Raw genomic sequence first — 12,643 nt, 5'->3', positions numbered from 1 at the left:
TTGTTTTATGGATAAAGACATTCTCAGAAAAACATGGCATCCTATTGTTGGGATTTTTTCCTCAGATTTTGTATAATTTCATTAGAAAACACTGCGTTTATGGCTCAGAAAGCTTAACCAAATAACTTCTAACTAGTCGAGTGGTTGAAAAAGAGGTAAAAGAGGTCAAAAAGAGGTAAAAAGAAAACCAGCTATTTGCTTTCAGGAAAGGCATGAAAGTTGGCAAGACTTCAGATTACTAAGGGAAGAAATTCTCGAGGGTTTCATTTCGGTAACTGTACCTAGTATTAATGATCCGCCAACGTGTTGTTTAAACACGCACAGTCAACACATTATGCAAACAATGCCCTGGCCAACAGCATGCGGGGGCTTTTCACACACGCCACACTTAAGACCCAAAGTCATAGCTAATTTATGGCCAAGGACACAACTAATGTGAGCAGTAAATAAAGTCGTGCCCCGAGAGTCGGCAGATCAAGAAAGATGTCACTACACTGGAATTACTCAAGGTCATAAACTAGGGCCTCTTTATTTGTTCTGCTTCTGGACCGAGGCCTAGACCTAGCTCAGTGTGGACAGTCAGTGTTGTGGAATGAATGAATGAATAAATGAACAAATGAATGACAGGGCTGCTAAAGAGGACGGAGTCCTTTACAGAGACTTCTTAAAGTTGTTCTCATTGCTTTCACTTTTTCATTTCTCCTTCTATTTCATTAAGATGATTGAAGAGGAGGATGAGAAATAATCTCATGAGAGGAATCTGAATAATGATCTGTTTCATGGCAAAGCAATTAAAGGCCAGAGATACAAAATTATTGGGCCAAGACCGCACACCTTTTGGTAAAGACTTTACAAATAAATAAAATTTACAGACGTTTTCTCACATTTTTATAGTAGTTTTTCAAAACCCACACTCATGGGACTTCCCTGGTGGTCCAGTGGTTAAGACTCCACACTCCCAATGCAGAGGGCCCAGGTTAGATCCCTGGTCAGGGAACTAGATCCCACATGCCACAACTAAGATCCCTTATGCCGCAGCGAAGATCCCACACGTGGCAATGAAGTTCCCGTGTGCTAAGACCTGGTGCAAACAGGGAGATCAGCTCTGTGGTTTGTAACCACCTAGAGGGGTGGGATAGGGAGGGTGGGAGGGAGGGAGACGCAAGAGGGAAGAGATATGGGAACATATGTGTATGTATAACTGATTCACTTTGTTATAAAGCAGAAACTAACACACCATTGTAAAGCAATTATATTCCAATAAAGATGTTAAAAAAAAAAGACCTGGTGCAGCCAAATAAATAAATAAATATTTAGAAAAAAACACACTCATGATTCTAACAATAGGTCCAGACTACTGAAGATTTTCAGATTTACTCTATCTTTAAAACCAAAACTATAGGGCTTTTCTTTGTAATTATACATCAATTTCCAAGGGGATAGGGAAATAAAATTCATGAATGACTCATTCCCAAAGAGCTCACAGACATTCCTGCTAGGGTACCCCATTCTCACTCTTGTGTGACCTTAAAAAACTCTACAATGAGAACAGATTTTGAGTGGGTGAGAAGAGGAAAGACTCCCTGTTCCCAATCCCCAATCCTTCGATGTAAGCAGTTTTGTAAAATTCCTTTTAACCAAGGACCACAATTGTTACTCCATAAAAATACTTAAAATGCAAATATCTCTGGAAGAGAAAAAACAAAACTGTTGACTTAGATTCACACTAGGGGGTAAATAACTTATCAGATCTTTTCCAGGGAGTAGGTTCTGAGGGCTTCAGACTCCAAGAAGAGAAACAAAGCACTGGAGAAAAGTAAAACAAATGTTGCCTCACTTACATCTTTGCTTGAGGCTACCCTGCCTCTGAATTTAGCAATGTCTCTACCAGATCAATTCCCAGGAATTTGGTCTGAGCACTTACAACTCCAGTGTCCGTTCTATTCTCACTGCCTCAGCCTTCCTCTACCTGCCTGCTTTGGTCCTCCCAACAGTCCCTCTGCCAAAGGCAATTCCAGTTTTGTCCCCGTCTGTCTCACTGTAGCTGCTCTCATGGGATAAAATACTAAACGAGAATTTTTTGAGATAACTGTAACCCAGGTGACTAGTAAAGGACTCAGGTTTTCTTCCTAAGGACAGTATTACTTGTCAGTTCCCATGGGAGTAGGCTCTGAGATGGATCTGTAGCAGGAAGTTTATTGCAGACTATTCTCAGAATCAACACTCCTGGGGAACTGAGGGGAGCAGGGCTGGTAAGGAGAGAAGCTGAGCGGTGATGCAGTTGAAACAAAGATCTCGGCCAATCCAATGGGGAGACTATAGCCAAGATGGCCCTTCGGAGGTGTCCTGAATGAAGGCAGGAGGGCTGCCACACTTACAGCCCAGCATTGACCAGACATCAAATGCCATCTATGCCTGAGTAGCGGGCATGATCTTGGAGAGATCTCGGGCAAGGCAGCCCCTACAGCTGAGGGCAAGACCCAAAGAGGACCATCAGCTGAAGGCCATCAGCCAACAGCACTGCCAGCAGCTGGGGAAATAGGTGCTTCAGCCCTGGAGGAGCAGCCTAGCAAGGTACCACAGCATCCGCTACCATAAATCACTGCTCCTTTTAAGTGCAAGCTTTGAACAAGGGCTCAGAGAAAGAGAAAACGGATGGTTATTTTGTTAGAAACTTTACCAAGATCTGTTCTGTTCAGAAACCCATGCCCCCCCGGCCCCCGCCAACCCAGCAGTAATGTCGCCCACGGTTTGGTTTTGAGTTGCCGGTTCAACACTTCTGGATCAATGTGCATTTGCAACTGTCACACTGATAATAACTCAATGCGAGCATCTGCTTGCTTCACTGTAAGTGTAGTCAGACTCACAAATTAAAATGTTCGAAATTCATATTATAATAAATTACTTTTCTGTCATTTCTCCTTTATATTCAGTTAAAAATATGTGCATAAGTAATAATTTTCATATAAATTTCATTTCAGGATAGTAAAGGAAGCATTATAAAATATTTGATGTGAAAAAGAGAGAATTAAATCGAAAAAGTAATTTAGGATTGGAACTTGCCCTAGAGTTATTCTCCTGGCTGCCCATTAAAATCATCTAGAAAGCTGTAAGACATCCTGATGTCCAGGCCGTACCCCAGGCCAACTAAATCAAACTTCTGGGGTAAAACCCAGGCATCGTTATTCTGGAAACTCCCCAAGGAATTGCAGTGTACAGATAAGGTTGAAAAGTCTGGGCCCTAGTGCAATAGATCTCAAACTTGAGAGTGTTTCACAATCAGCTGGAAATCTTGTCCAACCACATTTTCCTAGGCCCCACCCCCAGAATTTCAATAGCTCTGGGATGGGGCTCATAATGTGCATTTCTAATCAGTTCCTGGGTGATGCTGATGCTGCTGGTCCCAGGACCATACTTTGAGAAACAGGGTTCTAGGGGCTTTGCCTAACCAGAGTCTCCCACCACATTTAACAAATCCCCACCCTTACTTCCTGGTTCCCCTACCCTCCATCCCCCAATCAAACACCTTGGAAAATCTTGGAAATTTTTTCTTTAAATCAGCCTTTGCAAAGACGCTTTCCCCTCTACACAGCTATTTCCAAACGCTACATTTTCCCATCCCCCTAAGCAGCAACGACCAGCCACCAGCTAAGACGACCTCTAACTTCTTCCATGATTTTTCATCTCCTTTTGTCTTGAATTTCTCTGTCACTTAGGCATGATTCTGCAGATTATAGGACTAGAAATACTCTCTTGAAACAGCAAACTAATTGCTTCTATTGCATACTTCAAGCCCAGCATTTATGCTGTTGGAAAGCAAATCCACTCACCTATGTCTTTTCACACTTGCTGTTTTGTATCCTGAGATGGGTCACATGCAGTTGTTCATCTACACAGCATTTTGCTGGCAGGATCTAGAAATGCATTACACTGTTATGACTCAAATCAAGCAATGTCTGTAAATAACACAAAGATGGAAAGCAGTAATTTGGCTACAGTGCTCTCTTAGTTCCCCCTAAAATCAAGGTATTTCACAGGAGGGTTTAAAATAAGATTTAACCCTTGCTTTCTTACAGTGCTTTCAATGGGAAAGAGACTTTTCTGAAAGGTCTTCTCATATTAAGACTCATACCCTCAAACTCAAACACTAAATCTGAAAAGGTGTTTGAAGATTCAGATAAAAATGAACTTTCCCATTTAAGAGAGCCTGAAGAAAAAGGAGACCAAAAAAGTCCTCATTTTCTCTAGCCAAAGAAGAATATTCACACAATTTTTCAGTTTGGCCAAGATTAGTAACTCATAATCTGAAGATACTGGCTACTGTTGAAGTGAATATCAAGATTTATTGACCTGCGGAGTAAATGTTAACGGAGGTGAAGCTGAGGTTAATAACAAAGTTCAAGGGATAATATACATCCTTCTATTTGCTGAAATAAAAACTCAGCCATATATCGCTCATACATACATTCAGAAACCTCTTTTACCAAAAAGCTCTGGAAATCTCTTTGCTGTGACAGATTGCTTAAACATATGGCCGAATTTCCATTTGTATTAACATTCTCCAGGTACCCAGCCAGCCAGAAAAGCAAAGCATTAATCACTTCCTCTGAGGATCATCAGTAGCCAATCAAAGGGTGGCCACTTATTTACATATGAGATCTGATTGGAAGATCCTAACCAGCAACTCATTCTCATCAATCCTACTAATGTAAGCAGAGTATTGAAGTGACCCACACTTTTTATCACATACAAAATAAAAATATTCTAAACTTTTAACTTCATACAAATCCAAATAAATATGCTCATTGTCCACAACAAATTTTATAAACTAATGTTTGTTAAAGAGACATTTTTAAAAATAGAAAATAGAAGTTTACCTGAATAAAGGAAGAGATTTCTGGCTCTGGTGCAGAGGACCATTGCTGGAATTCCGACTCTACAACTTATTTGCTCTGTGACATTAGGCAAGTCACTCAACTGCTCTGTGCCTCAGTTCCTCATCTGTAAAATGAAGATGATAGCACCAACTTCATAAAGTTGTTTTGAGATTAAATGACTTAGGATATGTAAAGTACTTTAAGTGTGCCCAGAGTGTAGCAAGGGGTATAAAAATATTTGTTTTTAAAAAAAGTTCTAGGGTAAAAAGAACTTAAAGGTCACATGGCCCAAAAGCCTCAAAGCTTTGTGGGCATCAGATTCATAGTTTTCTCATGTTTGGACTGAGCCATTGACCATTAAGTATTGCTACTACTGATGTTTATTTAAATTTAAATTTTGTTGTCAACATCTAAAACTCAGGAGAATTCCATGTAAAATAATCAGGATTTACAGCTCTTCTTGAAAAACTTTTCACACACACAAATCAATACTGGACTCATTCTCAGAGGCCAACAATCGAATGGTGCTGAGGGGCCTGCTACACAGAGGTAAGGAAGGTCGCAGAGGACATGCTCTCCTTCGGCCACAGTTCCCACACCCCCCATTACTCCCCTTCCTGAGGCTGAGGGTCAACTGACAGGTATTACCCCAGTGACATCATTGCTTTTATTATAGAATAAAAAAAAAAGAAAAATCACATCCATGTCTTTTACAAAAATAGAAAAAAGAAACAACAAGCTACGTGTTTCCAAAAACAAAAAAAAATGTGAGCCAGACAGACTTTTCTAGAACATAAAGATTTCTGGGCTTAATACGCCAACAAAGCGTGTCTGCAGCAAAAGAATACAACTTAATCTTCCATTAGGAAAACAAACCATGAGAAGAGCCATGGCTGGTGTGTGGAAAGGATGCCAATGAAAAGATTAACGATCTGTGAAAGGGACTGGAATTTCAACACAGTTGTTTTTGTGAGTGTGAAGAAAACAAGTAGCAATGCTGTGATACACAGTAATGTACACGTTTACGGTTCTGCCACTTGTCCTGCCCATGTAGGTGTTTGTATTTCTGACCCCTGGCCCAAGCCAACCTTATCATTGTATAAATGAAGGAATTGAAGCCAGAGAAGTAAAGGGATTTGAGGTGGATATGAAACCACAACCTGGGTCTCTTGGGTACAGTTCAAGTAGGAACAGCAGTGTGACCTCACAATGATGCTCAGAGTGAATATACACCCTCATGTGAGCTGAATCCCAACCTTCTCATCTTATCAGACCATAGACACAGATACTCTCTGAGTGTTAAGCTCTCCAGTTAGAAAACACGAATCTCAGTCTTAGAATTCTATTTGCCCAAAGTATTTACAAGATGGAATCAAATGTTTGATCTACTGGTGTTTGGGTCAACAGACCACATAAATGAATTTAACACTTACCCGAGGTCTTAATTGGCAAAATGTCAATGTTGAGTGAAAATATAAAACAGACACTTAAACAGTAAACACACATTTGGTGACATGACATCTCATCACTTGCCAGAAATGTCTCTATTTTCCTATCTCAAACAGTATAAACAGCCTTCATTTCTTTTTGAGAAAGTGCAGCATCACTTGACAGCTCTTACTTAACCTTAGTTGACTCTCTGATTCGCTCTAATTTTATTATCTCATTTTCTCCCAATTCTATGAGCCCACTCGTCAGATACCTTTAGAAAGATTGCAAGATACATGCCTGAAACTATAAAACCAAGGACTGGATAAAAACAAAAACAAAAAACTTACCCTCTCTCAAACAGACATGCAAATTATTAAAGTCAAAGGTTACAATATTAATTAATATTTACAATTATTCACTCCAAGTATGTTTTGTTTTCTATGCCTTTGCTGTTCCTTTTTTGGCCAATGGCTTTCCCAAAATAGGAAATGAAAATTCTTATTCCATTGCTTATTTTATTTTTGATGGTGTTTTCTTTTAGTTTTATTTTTTAAGGTATTAACTGATCTTTTTTCCTTTAGTATTGCTCCTTCTTTCCCTTCCTGTTCAAGGGGAGGGGGCTTTCTAGAATTGCCTCAAGGGAGGGGTCTAATGCCTCAAGGGTGGAAGCCCTTAAAGGGTGGAAATGGGCTTTCAGGCTTTGGTTTACAAAATTCTAACCCAATTAAAACTTGTGCTGATCATATATCAAGAGAAAGAGTCTGAGGGAAAATATAGAAGAGAGAGGGATCCTCTTGAGAGAGTTAAGAAGGGGAGGTGTGAGATGGGATCCCAAGAAACTGAGACTCTGCACCTGTTTCCTGGGCAGAGCTCGGTGCCAGGCAGGTGATTCCAGGCTTCCCTGGGAATCCCATGCTCCTCATCTGAGGCCACGTGCAGCAAAGACCTCCAGACCCGAGAGGCCAACGGCGTCAGGAAGAAGGACATCCCAGCATGCCTGTGTGGCCTGATGCCCAAGATGCAGCTGCGCGGCCCCACTCACCCCACTAAGCAACCTCCCCTGGGATCACAACTGCTTACGGAGGTTCAAACCCTAGGGGAGGGGAGGGGAAGCTCCAAATAGACTGAGCAGAAAGAATGGGTGGATCAAAAAGAAAAAGACAGTTGTGAGGTTCTATAATTGGCTTTTCTTGTATATCTGAGCTTATTACCTGAGTTTGTGAATTCATTTAAGGACAAAATTCAAGCACCAGGATTATTCTGAATGAAGATAAGATAAACAGCCCCCATTGGGTTGTCAGCAATGAGCTTATCCCCCCTTTCAACAACTCTGTCCAAAATCCCCTTAAGAAAGCCTGTTTCCCCATCACTAACCTAGGCATCCAAACCAGAAACAAGGCTTCTCATCTTCGCTTTCCTCCACCTCTCAACCCATTTATCATTTCCTTCTGTTGGGGGAGGCCATTGAGAGGACATGACTACTGGTTGACTCTGAGCTGGACCTGGGCAATCAGCAGCCCCTCCTGCATCCTTGGAATGTACATTCCACCTGCCCTGCTCACACTGGAAGCTGCCCCAAGGACGCAGCCTTGAGATAGGATAGTGCTGTTGAGACCATCTGGATAGACAGTATACGTGACTAAACCCACTTAAAGCCTCTGTGTAAACTTTTAAGATTCTGGCAGTGGATGTAGGGATCCACCTACATCCACCTCCACTTGCGACGTCCGAGACAAGCCTCCTATGTTACACCTGCCTCTTACCTATCTGGAGTGTTCTGCCACTTTCTTCAGTCTCTCCTTGCCCTCTGTGTACAGGGGTCAGTTTGGGAACCAACAATAGGCAAGCCAGGCAGGAGACCAAAGAAATGGGTCTTGGGAAAGAGCCATCTGCCACGGGGGAATCCCAGGTTGGTCATCAACCTCTGTGTGGGGAGGGATGACCCATACAGTAGATACTTTTGGACCACTGTGTGAGTACAGGGATGCCTCCGAAGTCAGCTGGTCTAATGCGCTTGTTTGAGGAACTGCACAGAGCACACTGAGGAAAAGAAGTGATGACATACTTTAAGATCATTTAAAAATCAAAATGGATGGGTGGCCCTGGTGGAAGTGCTTTCAGACAGGATCCTGCATCCCTAAGAACTTGAATCTTCTAAATGGTGTCAAACTCAAAAGATACCATCAACCATTTTCAAAACAATATGCACTAGTTTCAAAGATCCTCCCCCTTTGCCACTATGTAATCATTTCAAACCCCAACCAATCCTTTCTTAGCAAGAGCCCTTACTTCTTGCCAGCTCCAATCCTAATTCTTGATAAACAATTTATGTAACCTTGTGGGTTTTGCCTTTATAAGCCTCCCCCATTTTTGTGTCCAGTGGAACACAATTCAGGTGCTTCTTGGATCTGTGTCTCCTGGGCTGCAGTCCTAACAAACCCCAAATAATCGCTTTTTTTCTTTTCTTTTTTTTTTTTTAACCTCAACCGGGTCTCCATTCTTAGAATTCTTGGCTAACAGAAGAGGATGGAGGGCTGCTGTGGTGGGCTGACCTCTAGGGTGGGCAGGGTGGCTGGACACTGACGTCCAGCTAGAGGTTGAAGCTAGCTGTTTAGAGAGTGGGAAGAAGAGCGGAGGTTAGAGGACATGCAGACAAGGCGAAAGACCAGGGTGGTAAGTCCCCGTTTTGCAAAGTGAGGCAGGTGCAGGATACTGTGCATTAAGGTCTGAGCCCTCATAGCAAAGCCTGATGGGGACGCTAAGAGGTGGGATCCTGGGAAAGTGAGGAGGGAAAGAGAAGGATGTTGTGTAATGACTGTGAAATGGACAGAACGCCCTAATGCAGAGGAAAGAAAGCAAAGGCACAGTGACAGCATCCCAGCCCATGAGGCAGCCTCCAATTCAGGAAACACTCGTGACAAGAGAATACATGCCTGCTAAGTTTACTCATATAGCTGCTAAGTTCCAGCAAAAGGCCAGAGAAGGTACCCAGGTGTGGTGAGTGGGGATATGGGATACCGGGTGGAGGGTGGCTTTTCTCTAACGGGCAGGAGGCAGAGGAAATGAGCCCCATCAGCACATACCCAACCCTCCGGCAGCACCTGCGTGGTGCTCGGGGGGATTCCAGGGCCTCACTCCCTTGTTAATTGGATTATTCTAGCTGCAGGGAGGCTTGGCCCAATGAGGGGGTCTCCCTGGACATGTGGGGCCTTGGAAATCTACAGAGGAGGTGCCACAAATCCATAGGGAGTGGGGAATGAGACAGGCCATCTACCCCCTGTATTTGAAGGCCCTGATTGGGCCACATTCACTGCAGGAATATAAACCAAGACAATTAGTCTGCCCCCAGCACCCGGTGTGGAACCTGACATCCACGCTCAGCCCAGTCGTGGGACAGGACATTTATGACATTGGGTGGTCCACTGTCCATTGCTGATCTGGGGGGGACTGGCAAATCCCGGGAATGGGTACAGGCTGTGGGAAAGAGCCAAGACAGAGAGGAAGCTGGCAAAGCCAGAAGGCTATCCCAAGGCTGTAAAGGGTCCAGTGAAAGGGTCCAGCAGAGGCCTCAGGGATACAGTCCTATTCTAGGTGGGATGCAGGCCGCTGGAGGTGATCCTAGGCCTTGTGTTGGGCTCACTATTCACTAGTCCCCAGAAATAGACAAAAGGTGACAGCTCTGGTGGATACTAGCGCTGAACATACTCTAATACGTGGTCACCCTCAGGGGGTTTCCTGCCCCCCTCAGCACCATCGATGGTTACTGATGGCAAACGGTTACAGAAGGTTCTGTCAAGGAAAGTCACCTTGACACGGCAAACTGGGCACTCTCCCTCCCAAGAATACAAGGTTTTTATCTCTCCAATACCAGAGAACACACTGGTCACCGACAACTTACAAGGTCAGATGCTACAAACCTCTATCAGTGAATCCACCTCCGGGTGACAGTGGGCAAACCAGTGCTGAGGGGAAACCCCAACTGGGAACCAGTAAGTTTACCTTCCCCATACAGAGTGGTAACTGTCAATGTAAGCTGCCTGGGGGGGCTGGAGCAGAAGGAAATAGGAGAAACTACCCAAGAACAACATCGAATGGGTACTGCACGTCCTGCCCACAGTGCTCTTAACCAAAATTACATAAATGGAGACCTGACTGAAATGAAATATTTGGGGTTTGTTAGGACTGCTGCCTGGGAGACACAGATTCAAGAAGCACTTGAATTTTGTTCCACCCAACTACAAAATGGCGTTATAAAGGCAAAAACTGAAGGTTATATTTACATGAATTGTTTATCAAGGATTGAAATTAGAGCTGGCCAGAAGTATGGGTGATTGTTAAGTTAGGCTTATTTGGGGTCTGAAATGGTTGCATAGTTACAAGAGGAGAACTTGAGACCATAAGGCTGCAGCTGGCAGGTGCTGCTCTGAATACAGCTGGTGGTGTCCTTGAGTCTGGTACAGTTCAAAGAAAGTTCAAGTTCTCAGTGGGGCAGAGACCTGTCTGAGACCAGATCCTCAATGGCTGCCTAATTCCATTTTTGTAAGCATGAACTGTGAGCCAGTTCTCTAACAAGTCTCCCCATGTATGTATGTGATATACATATACACACTGGTTCTGTTTCCTGGAGAACCCTGATAACACACCCCCTTCTCTGTCCTTCCCAGCCCTTCCCTGATCAATGCGTTCATCATCTCTTGACTCACCTGTTCTCCTACCCTTCCAGCTTGTCTGACTTGTCTCTGGGTTTTCAGTCTTGTCTCCCATCGAGTCTAATATCAAGGGAGCCTCTGAGAATTCTACAATTCAAATCTGGCGAGATCTTTCTGATTAAAATCCTATATTGTGGCTTCACAGGTACAGTTTTAGCTCCTGTCCCTCAATCTCTCTACAGGCTCAGGTCTTCTCTCACTTCCAGTCCGTGGTCACCATGCTGCCACGAAGCTGTGTCTCTCCTCGGTGCTTGGTTCCTGCTGACCCCTCTGCCCCAACTCCCCACCTCACCTTGTTCTTTCTCCCCTCCCCCACTGGGCTAACTCTAGCATACCCTGCAAGTCTCGGGGAGCCCCACTTCCTCTAAAGATCTGACCACCTGCTCTGACAGATGGATGAGCAGTCCCTCCCTAATGCTGCCTGCACACCCTTCATACTCACCGTATTACCTTCCAAGTACCTGTTTATGTGTCTCTTTCCCCCATTAGAATTTAAGAATTTTGCCAAGCTAGGGACCAGGCCTAAGTTCTGGCTTTAGTTCCCAGAAACTAGCACTGTTTCAGTGTAATGGTGAGACCTCGGTGAGTTTCGGTTGAATGCATAGATAGATGAAACACACACACACCACATACATGCGCACACACACACCACACACATGCACACACACACATTACACACATGCACACACACATACACAACCCACAGAGTTTCCTCCTCTCTCTCCCGCTCTCTTGGAGGGATTGAGGGATCACTGCTGGAAGTTCTAACTTCTAGAGTAGCTAATGCCCCAGTTGAATTGATACAGATGCTGGCCCAGAAAAGGGCAGGAATTCAAAGAGCTGGATGAAGGATGAGTAAGTTTACAGAGGAAAAGGAAACTGAAGAGTGATGAAAGTTTATCTGCAGAAGAAAACCAAGATGAATCATGGAATGTGACTGTGAGGACAGAAAGGGAGGAAAAGTGACCTTTGTTGACCATTTCGACCAACTAGCCAGATAAGTGCTATATACTTTACTAATTACTTTATTAACAAATGTAATATCCCTCAAGTCCTTCTGAGGTAGATACTATCGTTCCCTCCAAAGGAGGAGACTGAAGTTGAGAGGGCATAAATGATACACTCTTGATTAACAGCTAATAAATCACACAGCCTCAGTCTATGTGATTCCAACACACTGGTGTCTTTTCAGCCACACCATGTTGCTTCTAAAGATATGGATGAAAAATGTTGCTTTTTTCCCTCAGTTCTTCCTGGGGGCAGATGGAAGGGAATAGACAGGCCTAGTCACCATCTCCTGCCTTTTATAATAGTAACAAACACAGAGCACTTAGCATATGGTTTGCACTGTTATCGGTTAATCCACACCCACCCCTGGGGGGAGATGCAGTGGTCGGCCTCCTGACAGATAAGCAATCAGAGACCCAGAGGGTTTACAAAGCCAAGCAAAGCGTCACTGGCAGATATGGATTCAGAACCAGGCAATGTGGTCACCGGATTGATGGCTTTAGCCTCCAGTGGTCCCCACATGGGACACAGAGAGACCAACAGAGCCTGGAAGAAAGGATACCCAGAAGGCACAGATTTTTCCTAGTCACCCAAGGGTTTTCATCGTAACTTTATGAA

The 12,643-nt window shown here is 43.7% G+C and overlaps 1 protein-coding gene across 2 annotated transcripts in view; it reads right to left on the bottom strand.

Annotated features, from left to right (window-relative positions):
• The window catches only part of GADL1 (glutamate decarboxylase like 1), a 502,071-nt gene that overhangs the window by 257,877 nt on the left and 231,551 nt on the right, over window positions 1-12,643 (bottom strand). Inside the window, exons 3-4 of one of the 2 annotated variants that reach the window (XM_060307894.1) lie at window positions 4,878-5,001; window positions 3,831-3,914 (exon numbers count right to left, since the gene is read on the bottom strand). Coding sequence is in view for 1 of the 2 variants with exons in the window: in XM_030830036.2 (XP_030685896.2) it covers window positions 4,878-4,920 (43 nt within the window). In the remaining variant the exon portion in view is untranslated. The remainder of the gene's footprint in view (window positions 1-3,830; window positions 3,915-4,877; window positions 5,002-12,643) is intronic. The other variant, XM_030830036.2, reaches the window with a different exon arrangement.

Source organism: Globicephala melas, chromosome 11 (assembly GCF_963455315.2).
Source record: "Globicephala melas chromosome 11, mGloMel1.2, whole genome shotgun sequence".
NCBI lineage: Eukaryota > Metazoa > Chordata > Mammalia > Artiodactyla > Delphinidae > Globicephala > Globicephala melas.
This window is presented reverse-complemented; position numbering and strand designations above follow the sequence as displayed.